Source organism: Chiloscyllium punctatum, chromosome 8, assembly GCF_047496795.1.
Source record: "Chiloscyllium punctatum isolate Juve2018m chromosome 8, sChiPun1.3, whole genome shotgun sequence".
Taxonomy (NCBI): domain Eukaryota; kingdom Metazoa; phylum Chordata; class Chondrichthyes; order Orectolobiformes; family Hemiscylliidae; genus Chiloscyllium; species Chiloscyllium punctatum.
This window is the reverse complement of record NC_092746.1, coordinates 45,770,539-45,796,567: the sequence shown is the minus strand read 5'-3', so window position 1 is coordinate 45,796,567 and position 26,029 is coordinate 45,770,539. Positions and strand designations below refer to the sequence as shown.

General features: G+C 43.0%; 1 protein-coding gene across 11 annotated transcripts in view; it reads left to right on the top strand.

The window, feature by feature from the left end:
• The window catches only part of ppp1r9a (protein phosphatase 1, regulatory subunit 9A), a 363,720-nt gene that overhangs the window by 137,725 nt on the left and 199,966 nt on the right, over window positions 1–26,029 (top strand). For all 11 annotated transcript variants that reach the window (XR_011961323.1, XR_011961324.1, XM_072575462.1 and 8 more), the window contains exons 3-4: window positions 1,374–1,494; window positions 6,957–7,061. Coding sequence is in view for 9 of the 11 variants with exons in the window: in XM_072575462.1 (XP_072431563.1) it covers window positions 1,374–1,494; window positions 6,957–7,061 (226 nt within the window). In the remaining 2 variants the exon portion in view is untranslated. The remainder of the gene's footprint in view (window positions 1–1,373; window positions 1,495–6,956; window positions 7,062–26,029) is intronic.

Here is a 26,029-nt window from a genome sequence, read left to right as displayed (position 1 = left end):
TAAAATTATCCCAGTCAACATCTGAAGCTCCCAATCATCCCTTGCAGTCTTTCATATCTTGCATTTAATGTTTGTGAATTCCTGTCCCAGTCTGATTAATAGAACAATGTTTAAGACACACTGACAATTCCACCCAGTGTTCACACAACATCCTCCAAAGGCACTTTCAAATTTGCTTTTAAATCCATTTGCCTTGTTTTTGGGCTTTCATTTGCCACGATAGTTCAGGAGTTCATCTGTATAATCACTTGCATAACTCCACCATTGATGCATATTACCCCAACGGACCCTTGTTCCTCTGTAGTTCAGGATCTATTTTGATCTTCCCATTTCCAGCGAGTGTAGACTTGAGCATATCTGACATAATGACTAGTTCATTAACTTCTCATCAGATATGGCCGGATCATATCAACTGCTATCAGACTTATTTAAACTATCCACTTTTGAGGGTATAGGATTTTAACCATCTATTCATTTGACTCATGAGTGTTTTCCTATTCCCTCTGCCCCAGCATTGATCAAGAATCTTGCTTTCTTGTTTCTCCAATAACCCATGTATTTTCTTTCCAACCCCATCTTACCTGTGAAATCTATTTACATCTTCTCCATTTATCCTATTACTACTAATGGCTGCAATTCTACTGTCAGGCTCCAATTCCAGATATTTTTGTAAATGGTTCTCTTCTATCAAGATATTGTTGCTATCCCTCTGAACATAGTTTCTATCCCCCTCTCCCCTGCCTTTAGTAAGTAAACCTGTTAGCCTTCTGTACTTGAAAACCATCTCCAGAGTGCTTTTGTGAAAAACACATTTTAAAATCCCATATCTATAAACTTTGCATCACACCTCCAAGTGTCACCACCTCTGGCTCCGTTTGGTCTAAGCAAGTTTTGAGAAGATTTGTAGCTCAGGTTGAGGTTCTGGATGTAGGTTCGCTTGCTGAACTGGAAGGTTCATTTTGATCACCATACTAGGTAACACCTTTAGTGAGCCTCCAGATGAAGCACTGCTGATGATTCCTGCTTTCTATTTACATGTTTGGGTTTCTTTGGGTTGGTGGTGTCATTTCCTGTTCTTTTTCTCAGGGGGTGGTAAATGGATTTTGGTCTGATTTCACTCAGTTGTGTAATTGGCTATCCAGTTAAAAAAGCTTTGTTCATAGCTCCTTTCCTGTTGAATACATTAACATGGAAGTAAGCATCAGTGTAGTTTAGCCTGACTGAATTTTGTATTATTATACCATATTACCCATAAATCTTAGTTAAACATAAATAATGGTGAAGATGCTGCTGCAGTGCTGGCTCGCGTTTTCAGTGTATTATTTTATCTCTGTCTCCATACCAAATTAATTCTTTACTGTCTCACTCTGCAGATGAAGATGGTCTCGGCATCAGTATTATAGGAATGGGAGTTGGAGCAGATGCAGGATTAGAAAAACTAGGAATTTTTGTCAAGACCGTTACAGAGGGAGGAGCAGCTCAAAGAGATAACAGGTGAGAGAAATTGAAGTTGAAAAGATGGTACTTCTATGTTGTTTATAGGGGTCACAAAAATGTAGTCTCTGTAGAATTACATCCTTGAGTGTGAAATAAATGAAGTTTAACCCAATTGTTTTACAAATAACTCACAAGTAACTACACTGTAAAATGAGTTAAATACGTACTTACTTTCTACAAAAAGGTGGCCATTTGTGTTTTTGCTAGTTCTGGATTTCCTTCAACAACTTCTTAATATCATATGAAATTAACCAAATTGGCAAACCTGGCATCCATAAGAACTGGGTCCTCATGAATAAGATAATATGCTTTGCACTTATCACTGAAGCTGGTTAGAAACTGTGGTCTTCCACTCACTTCCTGGTCTTGTCATGATAAGAATCAGTGTGTTTATGACACTTCCCTCGCCCTGCCAGTTTCTTGTTTCACGATTGGATGTGATAGAATGCCAGAACTTTGTCCTGATTTCTAGGTGTAGGAATATTTAACTCAGTCTGTAACCTTTTCTTTCCAGTGCTTATTCAGGTATCTCTCTTGTGTAGCTTCATTAGGTTAGTGATTCATTTTAAGGTTCATACATCTGGTTTGTCTGTGTACACTGAAATAATTTGGTTTACTATTCAGCCCCATTTAAAGCTGACGTAGAGATGAAAGATACCTTCATTGAAGACAGTTTTATGTTTTCAAGGGCTTTACACTTGGCAGTGTGCCTAACACTTCCATAAATGGAGGTTCCAAGCTCTGGAATACTTTCCCTAAGTTAGAGGCAAGGATATATAATTCTATGAATATCTACGATAAATTGACTCCACCATCCCTCGCAGGCACTTGTCATGTTTCAGTTTTGGTGTTGACCCTCGGTATTATGGCAAAAATACACCTTAATTATGCATTATATCTCATTAATTGTTCTTTTGTGTCTTTTTAAACCTGCATCTCAATATTTTTCTCACCTTTGTACCTACTGGAGCAAAATCTGGACACTGGTGCTGTAATACACCTTGCTGTTTTTGTCCTAACTTTCTGTAGCACACAAATTAGTCCATTCATTACACTTGCCTTTGGTTGTGGCTTCCCTCTACCACCTCCAAGGTTGATGGAGCCTGTGGTATGTTTTTCAGTAGTGCTGTCCACTTGTGATCTGTGAAAATTGGTTTCCTTCAGAATGTTCCGAGCTGCTGCTTCAAGCTTCTTGCTGCTAGTTAGTTTGTACCTCTGTCCACCTCCATCCATTAGTATGATGTTTCAGCCTGTCCATTGGTAACTCACCTTTGATCCTGAAAACATTAGCAGAATTACAAGAATTTATAAATCAAATTATAGAAAGTATCTGAAACCAAAGGTGATGAAATCATGTCAAGTGTACCTTCACTGTATAGTCACAGTTTCATAGAATCATAAAAAGAACCTTTGGTCAATACAGTCTGTACTGCCAAAAACATGCTACAGCCCACACCAGTCCAACTTGCCTGCAGTAGGCCCATAACCTTGAATGTTATGACACTTCAAGTATTCATCCAAGTACTTTTTAAAGGTTGTGAGGTTACCCTCTCTACTCTCCCAGACAGTGCACTGCAGATCCCTGTCACCCTCTGGGTGAAATGGTTCTTTTTTCTGAAATTCCCTCTAAATCTCTTGCCTTTTGCTTTAAAAGTGTACTCCCTCATTCTTGATGCTTCAACTAAAGGGATCAGCTGCCTTCTATCCACCCTGTCCACACCTCTCATGTCTTATACACTTTTATCAGGTTCCCCTCTCATCATTCTCTGCTCCAAAGAAGACAACCCAAGTTTTTCCAGCTTCTTTTTATAGCTAAAATGCTTCATCTTGGTAAAAATGCGATGAATCCCCTTTTTGCCCTCCAGTACAATTACATCCTTTATATATTTCTAGAGTTCCAGCTGTGGCCAAAATTCTGTACAACTCTGACATGACTTCTCTGCTCTTACAATCTATGCGGTGAAGCATCCTGGATGTTGTCTTAGCTACCCTATTAAACTGTCTGCTACCTTCAGGGATCGGTGGACAAGCATCCTAAAATACCTCTGTTCCTCAGAGCTTCCTAGTGTCCAGACATTTATTGAATAATCCTTTTATCTTGCTCCTTTTTCTGAAGTGCAGCATCTCATATTTATCAGGATTAAATTCCACCTGCCACTGATCTGCCCATCTGACCAATCCATTTGTATTGTCCTATAAGCTAAGAGTTACCTTCTTGCTTTGGAGATGCCGGTGTTGGACTGGGGTGTACAAAGTTAAAAATCACACAACACCAGGTTATAGTCCAACAGGTTTAATTGGAAGCACACTAGTTTTTGGAGCGCCGGTCATCAGGTGATCACAACCACCTGATGAAGGAGCGACGCTCTAAAAGCTAGTGTGCTTCCAATTAAACCTGTTGGACTATAACCTGGTGTTGTGTGATTTTTAACTTTGTACCTTCTTGCTGTCAACTATATGGCCAATCTTTCTGTCATCCACAACTTGCTTTTAATCATCCCACATCTTCATCTCCATTATTTAAGAATATAACAAACAATAAAGGACTCAGCACTGATCTCTGCGGTATGTCACTTTACACCAGGCTCCAGAAATTTAAACAGCCTTCTACTGCCACACCATCTTTTGCCACTAAGCCAATTTTGGATCCAAATTGGCAAGGTACCCTGGATCCTGTGAGCTTTTGCCTTCTTTATCGGCTTCCATTTGTGGGACCTTGTCAAAAGCTTTGCTGATATCCATGTAAACTGCATCACCTGCCCTACTTGCATTGACAAACTTGATCACTTTCTCAAAATATTCAACTAGAGTTGACAGGTTTGATCTCCCTTTGACAAAGCCTTGCTGACTATCCCTGATTAAACACTGTCTCCAAATAGAGATTAATTTTCTCCTGCAGTTTTTTTTCTTCCAATAGTTTCCCTGCCATTGATACGAGATTCACTGGTCAATAGTTCCCTGGTCTGCCTCTACTACCTTTCTTGATAAGTGAAAGCACATTAGCTTTCCCCAGACCTCTGGTACCTCTCCTATGGCAAGATCAATTGAACAAATTTGGGTCAGGGTCCTTGTTATTTTCACCCTCGTCTCCTACAGCAGACTGGGATGAAACTCATTCAGACCTTGGGATTTGTCCACTTTTAAAGTTGCCAAAACCTCCTCACTGCTTCTAGCAAGCTGCTCAAGAACTTCACAGTTCAGCTTCTTGAGTTCTGTATTTGCATTTTCCTCCTCCCAATCAAGGACACGTGTGAAGTACTTGTTTAACACTTTACCAATGTCCTCCGGCTTCATGCACACATTTCTCCCCTTAGTCCCTAATGGGTGCTCCTCTTCCTCACGATCAACTTGTAGGATGGTATCCTTCCTAATCTTCATATCCTTCCTAATCTTGACCACCCGTACTGTTCACCAGTGGTCTTCATCTTTGCTCTCCTGATTGCTTTTCTTCAGATTTCTCCCTGCACTCTCTATTCTCCTCTAAGGCCTCCGTTGTTTTGTTCTCTTTGTACCTGCTATATATCTCTCTTTTCCTTTTTATCTAATGCTGAATATTCCTAAATGTCCAGGGTTCTTTGGACTTGTTCCCTTTTAAGAGCAACATGTTGGGCCTATAGTTTTTCCCACCTCAGCTACAGATTTATCTTGAACAAACTGTTCCCAGATTGTTTTATTTTGGTCAGTTCCTGCCTTATTATAATTAAAATCTGCATTACCCCAACCTAAAACCCCTTTTGCAGACTCCCTTCCTTCTTTTCCATAACATGCCTATCAAAGTCTTGCTGTTGATTTATTTGATGGATATTTTCTTTTAATATTCAATGAGAAGGCAACATATAATTATCTTTGGCTGTATGGTCTCTACATTTGTCAAGCTGGGTAAGAAAGTTATCAAGATTTAGAGAGTCTCCCAAGGGCAACATATGGATGATATCAATAGGCAAAAAAATTGACAGTTGGAGCATAGGTGGAAAACTATACTTGTCCACTTTGACGAGAAGAGTGAAAAAGCAGTATATTATTTAAATGGAAATTAAGTAGATATTGCACGATTCAGAAGTACACGAAAATCTGGGTGATGTGGTATGTAAATTGCCAAGTTAGTTTGGAGATACATGAAGTGATTAGGAAGGCAGATGCAACGTTGATGTTGATTGCAAAGGGAATGGAATATGACATAGGGAAATTATACAATTACAATTCTATCATACTTAGGTGAGACTGAATCTGGAGTACTGTGTACAGTTTTGGTCCCCTTAATTGGAAAAGGATAAAATTGTGTTGGAAGTAATTTTGAGAAGATTCATTTGACTCATTCCTGATATAAAGGGCTTATGAAGAAAAGTTGAACAGGTTGGATCTTTATCCACTAGAGCTTACAGGAATGAAAAATGGTCTTATTGAGTCAAATAAGGTCCGGAGGAGTTTTAACAGATTGGATTCTGAAAGAGAGTTTCCTGTTACTGGAGAAATCTCAACTTAGAGATACAGTTTAAGAAAAAGAGATCTCCCTTTGAAGATAGAGAAGAGCAAAAGTTCTTTGCTCTCAGGGGGTCATTTGTGTGTGAAATTCTTCCGTCAGAAAAAGTAGTTGAAATGCCATCGGCAAATGACAAATGGGGCGGTACGGTGGTTCAGTGAGTAGAACTGCTGCCTCACAGCACCAGGGACCTGGGTTCAATTCCTGCATTGTGGTGACTGTCTGTGTGGAGTTTGCATTCTCTCCCTGTGTCTGCGTGGATTTCCTCTGGGTGCACCAGTTTTCTCCCACATTCCAAAGATGTGCTTGCCAGGTGAATTGGCCATGCTAAATTGCCCATCGTGTTAGGTCCATTAGTCAGGGGTAAATATAAGATAGGAGAATGGTTCTGGGTGGGTTACTCTTTGGACAGTCAGTGTGGACTTGTTGGGCCGAAGGGTCTGTTTCCATACTGTAGGGAATCTAATATAAGTGTAAAACTGTATTAGGTGTAATATTTGTCAAAAATGGTACGTTATAAATGCTTTAAATGTTCTAAAGCTTATGCTTAGTACACTATTACTAATGACATACAGAATTATGTTTGGCAAAACAAATGTAAGGGTTGCTGTAGCATTTCACAGTGCACAGTTGTGTAATCTAATTTATTTACTGATGCTGACTACAAGATAGAAATTGAAAATGTAAGGATTGTTCAATTTGTTCATTAATGTAGGTTCACCCATGTCTCTTGTACAATGATGTCTCCATACAAGTTTTCCCTGTGGATAGTGGCATGTTGAACTATTTACATAATATATACACTGTCCTTTGTATAGAAAGTGAAGCAGTTCTGCAAATATCAATAGGGAACAAAACTAGTTAATGGAAATAATAATAATAGGAAACACTTTGCTATGAAAGTTAGTAAGATCTTTTATCTCTCTTTTATGTAAATATACATGCTTCTGTAATGCTTGTTTCTGATCTTTTAATAAAGGATCCAGGTGAATGATCAGATTGTGGAAGTGGATGGAATCAGTCTGGTTGGTGTTACTCAAAGTTTTGCTGCCACTGTTCTGAGAACAACTAAAGGCAGTGTTAGGTAAGGAAATATTTTATTTAACCTTCGGAATATCAAATTTATTATTTGTGGTATTCTCCTAGGGACCATGTACAGATTGCTTAGACCTGAAAGTTTTCAGTCGATTCTAGTTTTCAGTATAATCTAGAATGATTCATTATTCATATTATTATATTACAACTTGATGTTGTTAATGTGGAGACTTGCTAATGGCTAAATGAGGAAATGGATGAAATTCAATATGCCATTAGATGAGGGAATAAATTCCCGATGGAGATGATTGTGCCTAACATTGGTTACTTTTTATATTTTGTCTTGCCATCTCTCTCTTAGTTGACTTCTGAATTACTTTGGTTGATGTCTCTTGACAGTTTGCAGAGTAGGTAAAAACAAGGACTGCAGATATTGGAAACCAGAGGCTAGATTAGAGTGGTGCTGGAAAAGCACAGCAGGTCGGGCAGCATCCGAGGAGCAGGAAGATCGACGTTTCAGGCAAAAGCCCTTCATCAGGAATAGAGGCAGGGAGCCTGCCGGGTGGAGAGATAAGTGAGAAGAGGAGTGGGGGTGGGGAGAAAGTAGCAGAGAGTACAATAGGTGAATGGGGGTGGGGATGGAGGTGATAGGTCAGAGAGGAGGGTGGGGAAAGATAGCAAAGCGTACAGTGGTTGAATGAGGGTGGGGATGAAAGTGATAGGTCAGAGAGGAGGGTGGAGTGGATAGGTGGAAAGGAAGATAGGCAGGTAGGACAAGTCATGAGGCGGTGCTGAGCTGGAAGGTTGGAACTGGGGTGAGTTGAGGGAAGGGGAAATGAGGAAACTAGTGATGCCATGGGGTTGAAGTGTTCCGAGGCGGAAGATGAGGCGTTCTTCCTCCAGGCATCAGGTAGTGAGGGAACGGCGGTGGAGGAGGCCCAGGACCTGCATGTCCTCGACAGAGTGGGAGGGGAGTTGAAATGTTGGGCCACAGGGCGGTGGGGTTGATTGGTGCAGGTGTCCCGGAGATGTTCCCTAAAGCGCTCTGCTAGGAGGCGTCCATCCTCCCCAATGTAGAGGAGACCACATTGGGAGCAACGGATAGAATAAATGATATTGGTGGATGTGCAGGTGAAACTTTGATGGATGTGGAAGGCTCCTTTGGGGCCATGGATGGAAGTGACGGATGAAGTGTGGCGCAGGCTTTGCAATTTCTGTGGTGGCAGGGGAGGGTGCCAGGAAGGGAGTGTGTATTGTTGGGGGGGCATGGACTTGACCAGGTAGTCACGGAGGGAACGGTCTTTGCGGAAAGTGGAAATGGGTGGGGAGGGAAATAGATCCCTGGTGGTGGGGTCAGTTTGGTGGTGGCGGAAATGTCGTCAGATGATGTGATTTATACGAAGGTTGGTAGGGTGGAAGGTGAGCATCAGGGGAGTTCTGTCCTTGTTATGGTTGGAGGGGTGGGGTTTGAGGGTGGAAGGGCGGATGTGGATGAGATCCGTTGGAGGGCATCTTTAACCACGTGGGAAGAGAAATTGCGGTCTCTAAAGAAGGAGGCCATCTGGTGTGTTCTGTGATGGAACTAGTCCTCCTGGGAGCAGATGCTGCGGAGACGGAGGAATTGGGAACACGGGATGGCATTTTTGCAGGAGATAGGGTGGGAAGAGGTATAATCCAGGTAGCTGTGGGAGTCGGTGGGTTTGTAAAAAAATGTCAGTGTCAAGTCGGGTCGTCATTAATGGAGATGGAGAGGTCCAGGAAGGGGAGGGAGGTGTCAGAGATGGTCCAGGTACATTTAAGGTCAGGGTGGAATGTGTTGGTGAAGTTGATGAATTGCTCAACCTCCTCATGGGAGCACGAGGTGGCGCCAATGCAATCATCAATATAGTGGAGGAAGAGGTGGGGAGTGGTGCCGGTGTAACTACGGAAGATGGATTGTTCTACGTAGCCAACAAAGAGACAAACGTAGCTAGGCGCCATACGGGTACCCATGGCTACCCCTTTGGTCTGGAGGAAGTGGGAGGATTCGAAGGAAAAGTTGTTAAGGGTGATGACAAGTTCAGCCAAACGAATGAGAGTGTCAGTGGAAGGGTACTGTAGGGGATGTTGGGAGTGGAAGAAACGGAGGGCTTGGAGGCCCTGGTCATGGCGGCTGGAGGTGTAGAGGGATTGGATATCCATGGTGAAGATGAGGCATTGCGGGCCAGGGAAATGGAAGTCTTGGAGGAGGTGGAGGGCATGGTGGTGTCTCGAACATATGTGGGGAGTTCCTGGACTAGGGGGGGGGGAATAGGACAGTGTCAAAATAGGTGGAGATGAGTTCGGTGGGGCAGGAGCAGGCTGAGACAATGGGTCGGCCAGGGTGGTCAGGCTTGTGGATCTTGGGAAGCAAGTAGAATCGGGCAGTGGAGGGTTCTCGGACTGTGAGGTTGGAAGCTGTGGGTGAGAGGTCTCCTGAGGTGATGAGGTTCTCTATGGTCTGGCAGATGACGGTTTGGTGATGGGAGGGTGGGGTCATGGTCGAGGGGGTGGTAGGAGGAGGTGCCTTCGAGTTGGCGTCTGGCTTCAGCGGTGTAGAGGTCAGTGCGCCAAACTACCACTGCACCCCCTTTATCTGCTGGTTTGATGGTGAGGTTGGGATTGGAGCAGAGAGTGTGAAGGGCTGCGCGTTGTGAGGGTGAGAGGTTGGAGTGGGGGAGGTGGTTAATGTCTCAGCGGCAGTTGGAAATGAAGAGGTCGAGGCTGGGTAAAAGGCCAACACGGGGTGTTCAGGTAGATGGAGTGTGTTGGAGGTGGGCGAAGGGGTCCTTGGAAGGTGGGTGGGAGTCTTGATTGTAAAAGTGAGCACAAAGGTGGAGGTGGCGGAAGAAGTGTTCAACGTAACGACGTGTATTAAATTCATTGATGTGTGGACGGAGGGGGAATAAAGGTGAGTCCTTTGCTGAGGACTGATCGTTCGTCCTTAGTGAGGGGAAGGCCAGGGTAATGGCGAAAATTCGGCAGGGCTGGCAGCTGGGACCTGGGGTAGGTGTAGAGCTGGGAGAAGGGGCGGAGCCTATAACTGGAGTGGGTGTGGTGTTGGGGGAATAGGGTGGAGTCATGAGCAGGGATGGTGTTCCCCTCAGGGTTCTGGGGAGCGGGGAGGTGACAGTGGGACCTGCAGGGGGCGTGTCAACAGAATGCAGGTGAGTGGCGTTGATGGGAGAGGAAATGGTGGCGAACACGGCAGTGGGGGGGGGGGGGGGGGGGGAGGGGAAGTCACTGAGCGTGTGACATCAGCGATGATGTGAGGGGCAGAAGTGATGTCACTTGTGGTGCATGAGGAATTGTGTGATGTGGAAGTGGCTGTGGATGTGGCCATGATGGGGGTGGAAGTGACGTCATCCATCGCCTTGGGGATGGTGGCTGCAGCAGCTGCATGGCTAATGGCGTCCGAGCAGTTCCAGAGGCTGGGGCAATCTTCTGGAATGTTTGAGTAGTGCTGGTTATGGAGGTGGTTAGGTAAGTTTGTTGGACTTACAGTTTTTGATGGTTGAGATGTTGTTGAAATACTGTTTGTTGAGAGTATGAATTCTCCTGAGAATATAGCACAGAAGGGGTCCTTTGCAATTTGCAGAGTACCCTGTTTGCGACAATGGTAAATTCTCTAAAATTGTTTCTGTTTTTCAAATTTTCCTCCTTTGTTGTTCTCTTGCCTTGGTTAAGCTTCATTTATCTCCTTTCATTAATTTATGGCTGCTTCCTTGGACTACTTATCCGTGATATGAAACATCATCTACAAAATTAGCCTATTTGAAGTATTAGCTCCTCTTTACATTGAGGGAATTCCCTGCTTTCTACTGTGAATTTTGGTGAAGCGACCTACCTTGAGCTGGCTTGCTCCACTTTCATTTTGCAGATGATAACCTGTCAATCTGTATGAGGCAGAATTTCTATCAATCTCCAGGAGAATATCAGTTGAAAAGACCCAGATGAGATGCATCCATGGAGTTTGAAGAAGGTGGGGTAGAAATTGTAGGGGCACTGGCCATAATCTTTAGTCCTCCCTGAACTTTGGGAAGTCAGAAGACTGGGGGATAAGCTGTTTGGATAATCTGAGCAAATACAGACCAATTAGTTTAACTTTGGTGGGGAAGTATTTAGAAACAAATGTTTCAGACATAATTAGTAATCACATGAAAAAGTTGTGTTAATTAGGAAGATTCAACACATTTTGAAAGGAAAATTGGAAAATTATACGTCATGCTGTCAAAAGAACACTAGCAACATAGAAACAAAATTAGCTGAATGAGATAGAGAGTAATGGTCATTGGATATTTTTCAGGTTGGAAGGGTTTATGGTGGAGTTCCTGAATAGTTGGTATTAGACTCTGTTTGTCATGATATATATTAATGATTGAGCTATTGGATAATTTCAGAGTTTTCAGATGACAAAGAAGTTGGAAAATTTGTAAACTGTGCGGTGGACAGAGTGTTCCTCCAAAAGTCCATTGACAAGTTGGAGTGGGTGGATAGGTGGCAGATAAGGTTTAATGAAGAGAATTGTAATGTGGTGCTGTTTGGCAGGCCATCGAAAGACAAGATACAATAAGGGGTATCATTGTAAATGGGATAAGACCATAAGACATAGGAGTGGAAGTAAGGCCATTCGGCCCATCGAGTCCACTCCGCCATTCAATCATGGCTGATGCGCATTTCAGCTCCACTTGCCAGCATTCTCCCCGTAGCCCTTAATTCCTCTAGACAACAAGAACCTATCAATCTCGGCCTTGAAGACATTTAGCGTCCCGGCTTCCACTGCACTCCGTGGCAATGAATTCCACAGGCCCACCACTCTCTGGCTGAAGAAATGTCTCCGCATTTCTGTTCTGAAATGACCCCCTCTAATTCTAAGGCTGTGTCCACGGGTCCTAGTCTCTTCGCCTAACAGAAACAATTTTCTAGCATCCACCTTTTCAAAGCCATGTATTATTTTGTACGTCTCTATTAGATCTCCCCTTAATCTTCTAAACTCCAACGAATACAATCCCAGTATCCTCAGCCGTTCCTCATATGCTAGACCTGTCATTCCAGGGATCATCCGTGTGAATCTCCGCTGGACACGTTCCAGTGCCAGTATGTCCTTCCTGAGGTGTGGGGACCAAAACTGGACACAGTACTCCAAATGGGGCCTAACCAGAGCTTTATAAAGTCTTAGTAGAACATCTCTGCTTTTATATTCCAACCCTCTTGAGATAAGAGACAACATAGCATTCGCTTTCTTAATCACAGACTCAACCTGCATGTTTACCTTTAGAGAATCCTCGACTCGCACTCCCAGATCCCTTTGTGCTTTGGCTTTATTAATTTTCTCACCAACAGGAAGCAAATGGACCTGGGTCTGTATGTATACAGATAGTGGAAAATGGCAGGACAGGTGGAGAGAGCAGTTTAAAAAGTGTACAGTTTATTAATGGGAGCAGAGAGTGTAACAGCAGGAATGTGATGGTATTAAATTTCCTAGATACGCTCCCAGTCACAGCTCACAATTTCCGACTTTGGATGCAGACAAATCAAGTTCTTTCAAAACTGAAACAGCTGATAGTGAGTGGGGAAACCAAAGGGCCATCACAACAAGAATTGAAAGGTTTTTGGACCCAGAGACACCAACTCACAGTAGAGGACGGCATATTGTCATGGTGAGCAAGAATGTCTGTCTTGAGCAAAGGTCACCTTCAATTTCTGCCTGAACTCCACCAGGATCATCCAGGGGTTTCTGACATGAAGATGTTGGCAAGAAGTTGTGTTTTGGTGGGACCTGGAGCAGACATAACCGTGTTGGTGGGGCAGTGCCCAGAGTGCCACAAAGACAAAACTATTGCCAGCAGCTCCTCCACTCTTGAATGGTCAGGTAAACCTTGGACTCGATTGTATGTCAACTGTGCAAGTCCTTTCATGGGTTCAATGTTCTTCGTCATTGTAGATGCCCATTCAGTGGTTGGATGTGCATAGGATCCATTTGTCAAATACGGGGGTGACAATAGAAAAACTGTGTGTATCTTTTTCAATACACAGAGCACCAGAAGTGTTGGTCACACATAACTGGCTGTTTTTTACCAGCAGGGAATTTGAGTATTTCTTAAAGTTGAATGGGATTCGACATATGATGTCAGCTCCCTACCATCCATCATCCAATGGCCTGGCAGAAAGAGCAGTCCAAAGTTTGAAGGCTAGCATGAAGAAACAGCCTACAATCTCACTAGATACCAAGCTGTCATAGTTCTTATTTGATTGTAGGACTGCCCCATGTGCAACTACATGGATAGCATAGGCAGAGTTATTAATGGTGCTAAAATGCCCCAGGAGGCTGTCCAAGAAAAAGGACCAGCCTTTATCCTCGGACTCCGAGTGGGAGGGATGTAGTGACTGTAATGAGGTCAGCCAGGTAGACCTCATAGACTGAGTTCCATGACTGGGGCTGTTAATCTGGTCCAGGGAACCTTGGTGATAGATAAAAAGGGGAGTATCAGAGATACTGACACACTGAGAGCTGACTCTGAAGAGGCAGTGCTAAAGTCAAGCTCTGTTCTTATGGAAATAAAGAATGACTTGCTGGCCAGGTACCAACCTCTGTGAATTTATTGCACCTTATGTAGAGCTTAATCAGTCTGCAGTCTCTGCTCCATCTCCCTGTTGCACTCAAGGCCCAGACTCATTGCAACTGCTGCTTCCAAATTTGTTACAACCTTTTATGTAGACCAGTCATTTAAGCATCTGCAATATCTGTAAGATAGCAGCAACACTTTTTCGTAAATCTGGCAAGCAGTTTAGCATAACACCTTTAAAGACACTTGAGTAATTCAATATACTTTGCCATAAAAAATTAGCTTAATTGCAGTATGAGTGCTGGTTGTTTAAGGTGTGCTTGTGCAGGATCCATTTATATCTTAACACTTGTCTTTGATGATTTATTAACCAGTTTAATATATGGAACTGTGTAGTTTGAATTTTGTCCAGGTACTGCATCAATTGATTGAGCTGTTTGACATTAGAATAGTGTCAATTCACAGCCTTTTGGCATACATTGCAGGTGCCCATTGTTTGTACCCCTTTCTTAGGAGAAAGTGAGGACTGCAGATACTGGAGATCAGAGTCGAGAGTGTGGTATTGGAAAAACACGGAAGGGCAGGCAGCATCCGAGAAGCAGGAGAATTGATGTTTCGGGCAAAAGCCCTCATCAGGAATGAGCCTGCATAGTTGAGTTCAGTGGGACTGGAGCAGGCTGAGATAATGGGTTGACTGGGGAAGTCAGGTTTGTGGACCGTCGGTAGGAAGTAGAATCATCGGTGCAGGTTATGTGGATGATGAGTTTGGAGGCTGTGGACGGGAGATTCCCAGAGTTGATGAGGTTGTGGATGGGCTGGGAGATGATGGTTTGGTGATGGGAGGTGAGGTTGTGGTCGAGGGAGCAGTAGGAGGAGGTGTCTGTGAGTTGGCACCTGGCTTCAGCGGTGTAGAGGTCAGTATTCCAAACTACCACAGTGCCCCCTGTTTGTCTGCGGGTTTTTTTTTGTAAGTAATTTTATTGACAGAAAGATTTTGAATTTTTTACAAAATCATAAGATTGTTATACTATTTTATAGTAATTTTATCATAACAATAATAGTAAACAAACTGCGTCTCTACTCTACAAATAATTTTTAAGAAAAGAAAACCCTACGCAAACTACAATTCAATAAATAAATTAAACAAAAAGAAAATTAAATTAAATCAAATTGAACCCGGGCAAATTAAATTAAATTAAGTTACAACACTCAGTGCAACTCCACTAAAGCTCCCCATCACCGGGCGCATCAGTTGACAGACCCGTATTTATTTGGAATTCCTCCTCCCATGGGCCCCCAGCCTGCCAGACTCAGCCCTCACAGCTATATAAAGGCCCTGACCAATATAGCCGACAAGTCTGTGTCTATATAGTTCAAAAAGGGCTGCCACGTCCTCTAAAAGACTTCCATTTTCTGGTGCACTATACTGGTAAGGAATTCTAGGGGGATATGCTCCATAACTAACCTACGCCACCCAAGACCCCTGGGGGATTCTCCGGCACCCAGCTCATCAGAATGTTCTTCCTTGTACAAAATCAAAGAATATGGAACAGTTTCTTCCCATGCACGTCCAAAGAGGGGAGATTCGGCAAACCCAAGAGGAGGGACACCAGATCTTCCTTGATATTATTGTAGAGAAAATATAGAGAATCACCAGGAGATGCAGAGAGTTCTTCAAGAAGTAGGTCTTTTATTTGCAAACAAAAAACCGTGACACTGAAAAAGCAGATTTTCAAATGCCCACAAACCTCAGGGTCTGTGGATTTTTATATCTTTTTCTGTTAGCTTATCAGCATGTCCAACTATATTCATCAAAGTAGGTGTAGTATTCATCACTCTAGGTACACAATAAACCAGTGATGTTAGTTCTCATTATCTCTTTTGTTGTACATTCTACTTAATGTTACTGTAATGTCATGGTTAGATATTTATTGCTAACTCTGCTACAGTGATCTTCAATTCCAGACTAACCAGTCTTGAGAGATATTTAGCTATTCCATCTATTACAATAGTCTCCTGTCTCAAGCTGTCTCTACTAACTATTAATTAGATATTTTAATGTCATGTCCCAAATATTTATGGTCCCAATCCTGTCATAACAATACTTAACAGAGAAACTTGCTTTATTACTTGTGTTCTGGATTAGTGGTGCTGGAAGAGCACAGCAGTTCAGGCAGCATCCAAGTAGCTTGGCTACTTGGATGCTGCCTGAACTGCTGTGCTCTTCCAGCACCACTAATCCAGAATCTGATTTCCAGCATCTGCAGTCATTGTTTTTACCTTTATTACTTGTGTTATCTCATCTCGCCATAATGACCTTTCAGCCTTAACCTTACTCTCCTAATTGGTGTAAGAACATTCCACTATTCTTATCCCACCTTGCCTTCCACAGACCACAGATTGCCAGTGGTCTTCATGCTTTAACCCTTCCCATGCTTTCACGTTCTTTATTTTCCATAATATCAGTTCCCAAGATCCCTTCCAAGACACTCGCTATAGTGCCCCAATACCTACGAAGCTTGTGGTATGACCACCAGCAATGAGTAAGAGTACCAATATCCGTTTTACACTTGGGGCACATTGGAGACGCTCCTGTCTTAAATTTCGCAAGCCGCTCCAGTGCCAAATAAGCCCTGTGGAGTACCTTCAGTTGCATAGCCTGCATTCTATCGAAATCTTCCTTACATTCTCCCAAATATCCTCCCATGCCTCTGATGAAATCTTCACCCCCAACTCCTGAGTCTAGATCCCACATTGCCACTCAACATCCTTCGAGACATTACCTCCTAATAAAATTGATCGACAGCCCTGACCGAGAGAGCACCTGTGGACCGAAGTACTCTCCTCTCCACATCATACTTATAGGGACTAACCATTAATGTAGTCTGTTTCTATATAAAGTCCCTAATCTGAAAATAACAAAAGAGGTCCCTCCTAGATAGTTCATATTTCTGGCTCAACTGCCTGAAAGACATCAGGACTTCCCCCTCAAATAAATCTCCCAGTCAAGAAATTCCCTTAGATTCCCAGAGCCTAAAGCCAGAATCCATTGATCCAGGCCAGAATCCTGGCATTCCTACTGTTTTTTGTGAATTGCCCTCAATTTGTCGCATCATTCTCCACACTTTAACCATGTTAAGGACAATTGGATTTCTGCAGCTGTGCATAACATTCCTCATCTTATCCATAAACAACAAATTAATGAGTGGGCATTTCGCCTGGGAGGCCTCGACGTCCAGCCAAATTGGGTTTGCCAGGATCCAAGGTCAATCAGCCACATAGGATAATAGGGAACTTAATTAATATTTCTTAAAATCTGGAAAGTGCACACCCCTCATTCCCTGTGGGAGCTGCAATTTGGCAGCTTAAGAGGCTGCCTGTTAACTGAGCCAACTGTTAAGCCTCTATAGTGCTTGCCTAGGCATCATCAAAGGGAGCGTTTGCATGGGATATAACAAAGGAGGAAGCATATTCATTTTGACCAGAGCTATTATACCCAACCAGGATATCGGAAGATCCTGCCAGCGCGTAAGGTCCTATCTTATCTTCTCTAGCAAATGAACAAAATTAGCCTTATATAATTGATCGAAGGTTGGGGTGATAAAAATGCCTAAGTACAGGAAACCTCCCTGTGACCACCTGAAAGGGAATCAGATTCCACTCCCACGATAGGGTACCCTAAAAAGACCCCCTGAAGATCTGGACCCGGGGTGGGGTCTCTCTGTTCCGTGATCGGTCAGTAAACAATCGCAATTTACTCTGGTTTTGTAAGATTTCACACTTTATTCAATCTCAGCCAGGCACACTTTGTCCAGTAACACAGAGGCTAAACACTTGTGTGTTTCTCTGAGAAACTGCGCATATGGCTTAAAATAAAGACATTTTAATACTTTTCTTAGAGAGGTACAGGCACAATCGTGCAGTTCATTCAAACTGCACACATGGCTTAAAAAAAGACATTTTTATACTTTTCTTAAAGAGAGTTACAGGCCACAATTGTACAGTTCAATCCAACAATTACCAATCAATTTAACGAAATGGTTTTATTGACAGCAACTTAACCCAATGATTTTTTCCTGGGAATGAACCTTGTTGTCCAAAACTTGAGCCATTCTTATTTCATGAACCGTGTTTTTACACCTGCACTTGAAGGTCAGTTAGGATGGCCAGTAGTGTCTTATCTAGTCTAATTATTTCTCTGCTGTAAAGGAAGGATTGTCTGCTAATCTTTGTTGAGACAGATTGTGGTAGAGTCAATTATGCAGTTTTAGCAGGGTTAAAAGCCATTTTATGCAGCTTTAAGCAGAATTGTCAATTTGCAGCGTAGAAGCCATTTTGTCATGTTATTTGCATTAAGAATCCATTTTATTACCACCTAAGTTAGTAAGAGCATGGATTAAATGGTGGTTCCTGACAACAACCAGTTACCTCAGCCTGTATTCAGGTTTCAGATCCTCACCCCCACAGACATGGCCTCCGACTTCATAAAATTAATTTCATACCCCAAAAAAGAACCAAGTAAACAAATCAGTTGTTTTAAATGGGGAACAGATATTGTTGGGTTAGTTAGAAAAAGAAGAACGTCATCTGCATAAAGGGTGAACTTATGCCCTCCTGATCCCACCTCCGGGGCGATTATGTTGGGGTCTCTCCGGATAGCCTCTGCCAACTGCTCAATCATCAATGTAAATAGCAATGGTGAAAGGGGGCACCCTTGTCGGCTGCCTCTACCAATAGTAAAATTGTCAGACCTTATACCATTAGCGAGAACCTATATTAGAGTCACTATACTACACTGTCACCCACCTGGCAAAGATCCCTCCAAGGCCAAACCGTTACAGGACATAGAGACACGGCTACTCCACCTGGTTAAACACTTCCTCTGCATCCAGGGAGACTACCAAGCTCAGAATTGACCCTTGGCTGGCATACCTTAACCATATTCAGCACTCTTCTAATGTTATTAGAAGACCTGCGACCCCTAATAAAGTCTGTCTGGCCCTCTTTTATGATGGAGCGTAAGACCTTCTCCAACCTCAACACCAGCATTTTCGACAAATTTTAAAATCCACCTTTAATATCAATATGGGCCTGTATGAAGTACAATCCTCTGGGGGTTTCCCTGTCTCAAGAATAAGTGAGATATTTGCTTCTCTTGGAGAGGATGGGATGCAGTCCTAACTGTACAAATGATTGTACATAGCCAACATTAGCCCAGCTAATGTTAAACTCCTTATAAAACTTGCTCTGAAATCCATTTGGTCTGGTCGTTTTACCGCTCTGGAGCTGCCTCACTGCCTCCTGTATCTCTTGGATTGTCAGAGGGGCATTCAAAAGAGATGCCTACTCTGAAGTTACACCTGTGAGGTCCAAGGTCTTTAAAAAAAGACTCCATCTTTGCCAATCTGTCCTCCCAGCCCTCCGACCAGTATAACTTAATAGAATTTCCTGAATGCTGCGTTAATCTTTTTGGAATTGCAAGTGAGAGTACCAGCGCACTCTCTCATGGACGTGATAGATTGGGGGCATTCTTCTTTCTGGCCAGATACGCCAAATATCTACCTGGTTCATCACCATACTCTAATAACCTCTGTTTCACAAAGGAGATTTCCCTCTTTGCTGTTTAGTGAGTGCAACATTTAGAGCAGCCCTGAGGGCTGTAATCCGCTGCAACTTCGTTAAAGACGGTCTGTCAAAGTATGCTGTCTCAGTTGCCTTCAGCTGGGCCCCAAGCATACGCTGCTGCTCTCCCCTCTGCCACTTCTGGGTCACCAAATAAGAAGTAATAAAACCCCTTGCCTAGGCCTTGGCAGTGTCCCAGAGCACTGATGAATTACTGGCCATACCCGAATTAATGTCCAAAACATTTTAAATTCCCGTGAGAAATACTCAGTAAACTTGCTATCCTTCAGGAGAAAAGGATCCATGCGCCAATGCCGCAAGCCTGTCACATTACCACCGGCCTTGACCTCCATGTACACTGCCACATGATCAGAAATGGCTATGTTCCCAATTCTACAGGACAACACCAAATTCAAAAAGGCTGATGGAGCAAAACCCATGTTAATCCTAGTGTAACACTTGTGTGGGTTAGAGAAAAAGGTGACGTCCATATCCTCCGAATGAAGACATCTCCACACATCCACCAACCCCAGCTCCCTGCTCAGGTCCACCATTTGCCTGGATTGCACGGATATATGCACGAAACCCCTAGTCATTTTGTCTAGCTCGGAGTCCATAAGACGATTTTAGTCTTCCCTTATAATATTATGACATGCCCCAAAGGCCATCAACCTGAAAAGTGCATCAGTTAAAAATTTGAGAGCCTGTGCCGAGGAGCAATATACATGATCCCATACTCCTTTCCATGTATTAAAGCTTTAAGGGTCATAAACCACCCATATTTGTCCTTAATTTGGTCTAACAGCCGAAATGGGAGATTCTTTTGGATGAGTATAGCAACTCCTCTGCTTTTAGAATTAAAGGATGAAAAAAACACCTGACTGAACCCTCTCTGCTGTAACTTTAAGTGTTTCTTATTGGTTAGATGTGTTTCCTGCAGCAAGGCTACATCGACCCATTCTTTTCTAAGGCTTGAAGGTATCTTTTTTCTCTTAATCGGTGAATGACTCCCCTTAACATTCCAAGTGCACCATTTAAACGAACTATTAGCCGTAGCTGTCCGAAACAGCCCGTGACCCCCAGGAGAAGGAACCCCACCCCGAGTGAAAACAGTAAACAGTTCATATAAACTTGAGAATACAACAACAAAATCTACCAAATCAAAACTTCCAACAACTACTTCTACAATGCATCAACATACAAAACGAATAAGAGGAGACTTTCCCTCTTTCCCACAGGGGCACTCACTACCCATTCACCTCTCATGGCTCCTTCTAGCTAAAGCCGCGGCCCAAACCCAGGCAAAACAAAGTAAAAAAAAAATTTACATGCATCTTATAACAAGAGAATTAAAAGTGGGTACCCAGCCCGTCCCATCCATACTTTGACCATAGGCAATCCTGGTAAAACCATCCACTCCCAACATATCGCATACCAAGAGAGAAAAATGAAAAGGGAATGATAGAAAAACAAGAATAATGGGAGGTGAGAAAGAAGGGAGAAGAGTCATAGAGTTGTACCACACGGAAACAGACCCTTCAGTCCAACTCATCCATGCCGAGTTGCCAACCAGACATCCCAACCCAATCTAGTCTCACCTGCCAGCACCTGGCCCATATCCCTCCTAAAGCCTTTCTATTCATATACCCATCGACGTCCTTTTTGAATGTTGCAGTTGTACTAACCTCCACCACTTCCTCTGGCATCTCATTCCATACACTCTGCATGAAAAAGTTGCCCCTTAGGTCTCTTTTATATCTTTCCCCTCTCACCCTAAACCTATGCCCTCTAGTTCTGGACTCCCCCTCCCCAGGGAAAAGACTTTGTCTATTTATCCAACCCATGCCCCTCATCATTTTATAAACCTCTATAAGGTCACCCCTCAGCCTCCGATGCTCCAGGGAAAACGGCCATAGCCTATTTAACCTCTCCCTGTAGCTCAACTCGGCCAACCCTGGCAACATCCTTGTAAATCTTTTCTGAACCTTTCAAATTTCACAACATCATTCCAATAGGAAGGAGACCAAAATCGCACGCACTATTCCAAAGGTGGCCTAAACAATGTCCTGTACAGCTGCAACATGACCTCCCAACTCCTGTACTCAGTACTTTGACCAATAAAGGAAAGCATACCAAACACCTTCTTCACTATCTTATCTACCTGCGACTCCACTTTCAAGGAGCTATGAACCTGTACTCCAAGGTCTCTTTGTTCAGCAACACTCCCCAGAACCTTACCATTAAGTGTATAAGTCCTGCTAAGATTTGATTTCCCAAAATGTAGTCTCAGCCCATTGGCCCATCTGATCAAGATCCCTTTGTTATCTGAGGAACCTTCTTCACTGTCCACTACACCTCCAATTTTGGTGTCATCTGCAAACTTACTAACTATACCTCTTATGCTCATATCTAAATCATTTATATAAATGATGAAAAGTAGTGGACCCAGCACCGATCCTTGTGGCACTCCATTAGTCACAGTCCTCCAGTCTGAAAAACAACCCTCCACCACCACCCTCTGTCTTCTACCTTTGAGCCAGTTCTGTGTCGAAATGGCTAGTTCTCCCTGTATTCCATCTAACCTTGCTAACTAGTCTCCCATGGGAAACCTTGTCGAATGTCTTACTGAAGTCCATTAGATCACATCCACTGCTCTGCCCTGATCAATCCTCTTTGGGGACCCTCACATATTAAAAGAACAAAACCAGGTAAATCTGACAAACCACAGCGAAAACAAAGTGAACACTATTGTCCATATTATTTGAGCCAGCCAGACTATTTTAAGGTGTCCAGGAAGTCCTTTGTCTTTTCTGATGAGTTAAAATTAAACACGGATCCTCCGTGGCTGAAACAAAATATTGCCGGATATCTTCCAGAGTACTGAATATTCAAGTCCCTCAGCCTCCTGTTTACCTTATCAAAGGCTTTCCTCTTGTAGATCACGGCCACAGAAAAGTCTTGGAAAAGCATAATTCTTGATCTTTTGTATATCAGAGCCTATGGATCCTTCCCCAGTGTTCTAGAGGCTTCCAGCAGCATTTGCTTATGTCTGTAGTGCTGGAGTTGCACTAGGACTGGGTGGGGGCACTGGTCCAATCCGTGTCTGCACACTTCGACCCGGTGGGCCTGCTCGACCCGCACCCGGTCTGCCTTGACTTGCAGCCTCAAAAACCGCGGGAGCCATTGCTCCAAAAAACTGACTAGCTTGCCCTCTTCCTCCCGTTCCGGCAGCCCGATGAAGCGGATGTTCTGATGGGCCTGCAGTTCCAAGGTCTGGATTTGACCCACAAGGATTCTGCCGCAGTTTCAAAAGCCACGTTCTGTTGTTCTACCTCCATGATGCGCTGCCCAAGACACTGGATCTCCTGGTCATTCTTTTGCAGCATGGCGGAGATCGGTTCCAGCCTGGTTCAGGTCTCCTCCATCACTGAATCGATCTTCTCTTGGAGCTTCATGAACTCTGCGACCAGGCTGTGCTCCACAGGAAAGTCCCCTGGGATGTTCATGGAGGTGCATGCTGCGGCCGCAGATGTGTCTGTAGCTGCAGGTGAGTGCCTTGCTTGCTGCGATCCTCGTTGTCCTTTTCCCTTGATCATCTTCCTTGCCCAATTAAATTGACACACAGCAATTCTGGGGATCTAAAACTACTGATTTTTTTCACCACAATAGTTAAAAAGGCGGGGGTGGGGGTGAATACCCCACTTTGCCTGGGTTCTGGTGCAGAGCTCAGCATGGCAGACCTACTGGATTGCCGCCATCTTGGATCGCTGTCTGCAGGTTTGATATGCGATTTTAATGAAACATTATACAAGTTATATGAAAGCACTCATTGGCGCATAATTCCCAACAAAATGCCATTAGGCACTCCATAGAGTGCCTCCAGTGATACTAGGTCAGCTAGGCCTTTTGTGTTCGCAGAGTAGAAACTAACCAGCTAACTCAGATTGACCTAGAACTGAATGCTGGCAATTGGTATGTAACACAGCTTAAATTTTGTTAACTGTGGGGGATTGTTAATGAAAATACTAACTGAAATTGACTCCTCTGTAATTGCCCTTTTGTGTTAGGAATGTATAAAACCAGCCAACTTAATATATGTTACGTAGGTGGTACAGTGGTTAGCAGTTCTGCATCACCATGCCAGGGACAACTCCAGACTTGGATGACTGCTGGAGTTTGCACGTTCTTCCTGTGTCCATGTGGGTTTCCGACAGCTGCTCTGCTTTCTTCCCACAGTTCAAAGATGATGTGGAGGTGTTGTTGTTGCACTGGGGTGGACAAAGTCAGGTTATAGTCCAACAGGTTTATTTGAAATCACAAGCTTTTGGAGCGCTGCTCCTTTGTCAAGTGTCATGTGACTTCAAAGATGCGTTGGGTGGATGGATTGGCCATGCTAAATTTCTCTGTAGTGTCCAGGAATATGCAGACTAGGTGGATTAGCCACAGAAAATATTATTGGGTTACAGAGATAGCTGTAAGATCTGGACCCGGGTTGAGGGACACGGTCTGTTCCATGATCAGTCATTATTTGCTAATCTCATTTGAAGCAGACTGTGGTTAGTCAATTATGCAGCTATAGCAGAATTGGCAGTTAGTAACTTAAAAGCCATTTTATGCAGATTTGTCAATTTGCAGCCTAGAAGCCATTTTGTCATATTATTTGCATCGAGACGTCATTTTATTGCCACCTAAGTTATTAAGAGCATCTGTTAAGTGGTTGTTCCTGACAACAACTAGTTACCTCAGGTTTCAGATCCTCAGGGTGGGATGCTGTTTGGAAGGTTAGTGAAGATCAGTGGCCCAATGGCCTATATCTGCACTGTAGGGATTCTATCATTGTTTGTGTGGTGGGAATTGGAGGTAGATGAAAAAAGCTTGGTCCTTCTTTATTTTTGCTGATGTTTTTGCTTTTTATACAAAATCTTCAAGCTCCAGGATTTGGTTCTTAACTCTCTGGCAGGGGAAGAAACTAATTGTTTTTTGAATATCTGATAAGTGCTTAAGGTTTCTTCTATTCCTGAAGTTCACAATAGTACAGCAACTTGTGCTAAAGTTATAACATTATAAGTAAATATTTAATTGAATAAAATCACTTACTTATTTAGAACACACTTTGGATCGCAGGCAGGATGATGCATCAAGGAGCTCCACATGAAGCAGCTGTAATACAAGTGTGGTCCAGCGCAAATATTCTGCAGCAACTGTTGACATTTGAGCAGTTTTGGACGTTATTAGCTGGAGGCTGAACTACTGACATTTCAACACAATAGAGAGGGAGAAAGTTTCCTGGATTCTTTGTATTATGAAGCAGTTGCACCTCTTAGGATAGGGTCTTAATCTGTTGAAATATAACCTGATGTTGTGTGATTTTTAACTTTGTGCACGTCAGTCCAACACCGGCACCTCCACATCTTCTACTTTGGTCAGTGTTCACAGACAGCAGAGTGTGTCTGCAAGTGTTACAGGTAAAGATACTCAGTGCACAAGCCTCAACATTTGAAATTTTGCAACAGGTTTGAGGTTCTTTGAAGATATTTGGTTGAGAGTGAGAGCTGCAATGTGAATGAGTCAACTGACCATGATACTGGAAGCCATTCAAGTGAGGGAATATAAGGGATTGTCACCATTCTCTGTAGCAACCAGAATGAATGTAGATGCCTATGCTGCCTGGGTGGTACCAGGATTGGAACATATGGTTTGGGATAGAGAGGAACTTGTAGTCGGGAGGGGGAGGATCAAGTCATCATTGTCCATGTACTGGGTTACTACAACAATAGATAGGACAAAGAGGTTCTGCATAGTCAGTATGAGGAAGTATGCACCAAATAAAGATGCAGCACCTTGAAGATCACAATCTCTGGATTATTATCTGACCCACCAGCAAATTGGAATAGAGAAAATCAGATTATAAAATTAATGTGTGAATTACAGTTTGTGTGGCACTGGCACTAGTCTTGGGGTTAGTTGATCTGTACTAATTTGATGGACCCTACTAGAATTATGTTCTCATGAGCTGCATAATTAAAGAAGTAAAGGGAATTGTAAGCCAAATAATTGAGGTAAAGAATTGAATTTGCATAGATGTGGTGAATAAAATAATAGAGACAAGGGAACAAAGTGGTGTTATTATAGGAAATGATAAACCGATTGTAGCAGGAGGGCATAGAGTACAAATTTAAGAGTAAATTAACAGAAGACGAGAGGATTTTAAAAAGTGATAGTTATTAGTAGTACATAGCTCGAGTATTACTGAAAAGATATTTTTCAAAGCTTTGGGATAATTTACACAAATCCCAATTTAAGGGCATCCTGCGCTTGAACAGCAATATTTACCAGAAACTCAACTGGGCTCACCATTTAAATACTGTAGCGACAGGAGCATGTCAGAGGCTAGGCATACTGCAGCAAGTAATTCATCTCCTGTCTCCCCAGAGCCTGTTCACAAGGCACAAGTTCGGAGTATGATCGAATTTTTCCGACTTGTCTAGATAAGTGCAGCTTGATACCATCAGGACAAAACAAGCTGTTTGATTGTTACTGCATCCTCAAGCATGCACTCCCTTTACCACTGATGCTCGGTAATAGTAGTGTACAGAGGAACCTCGATTATTTGGCATTCAGTTACCTGAATTTCGGATTATTTGGACAAGATTGCAAGGACCTAGTGCTTGGCTAACCTATGTTATCCAGCATTCGATTATCCAAACAAAATACTCCCTGCCTGTGTTGGTTGGATAATCAAGGTTCCTTTGTATACCATCTACAAGATGCTCTTCAGAAATTCACCAAGGATCTTTAGACAGTATATTTT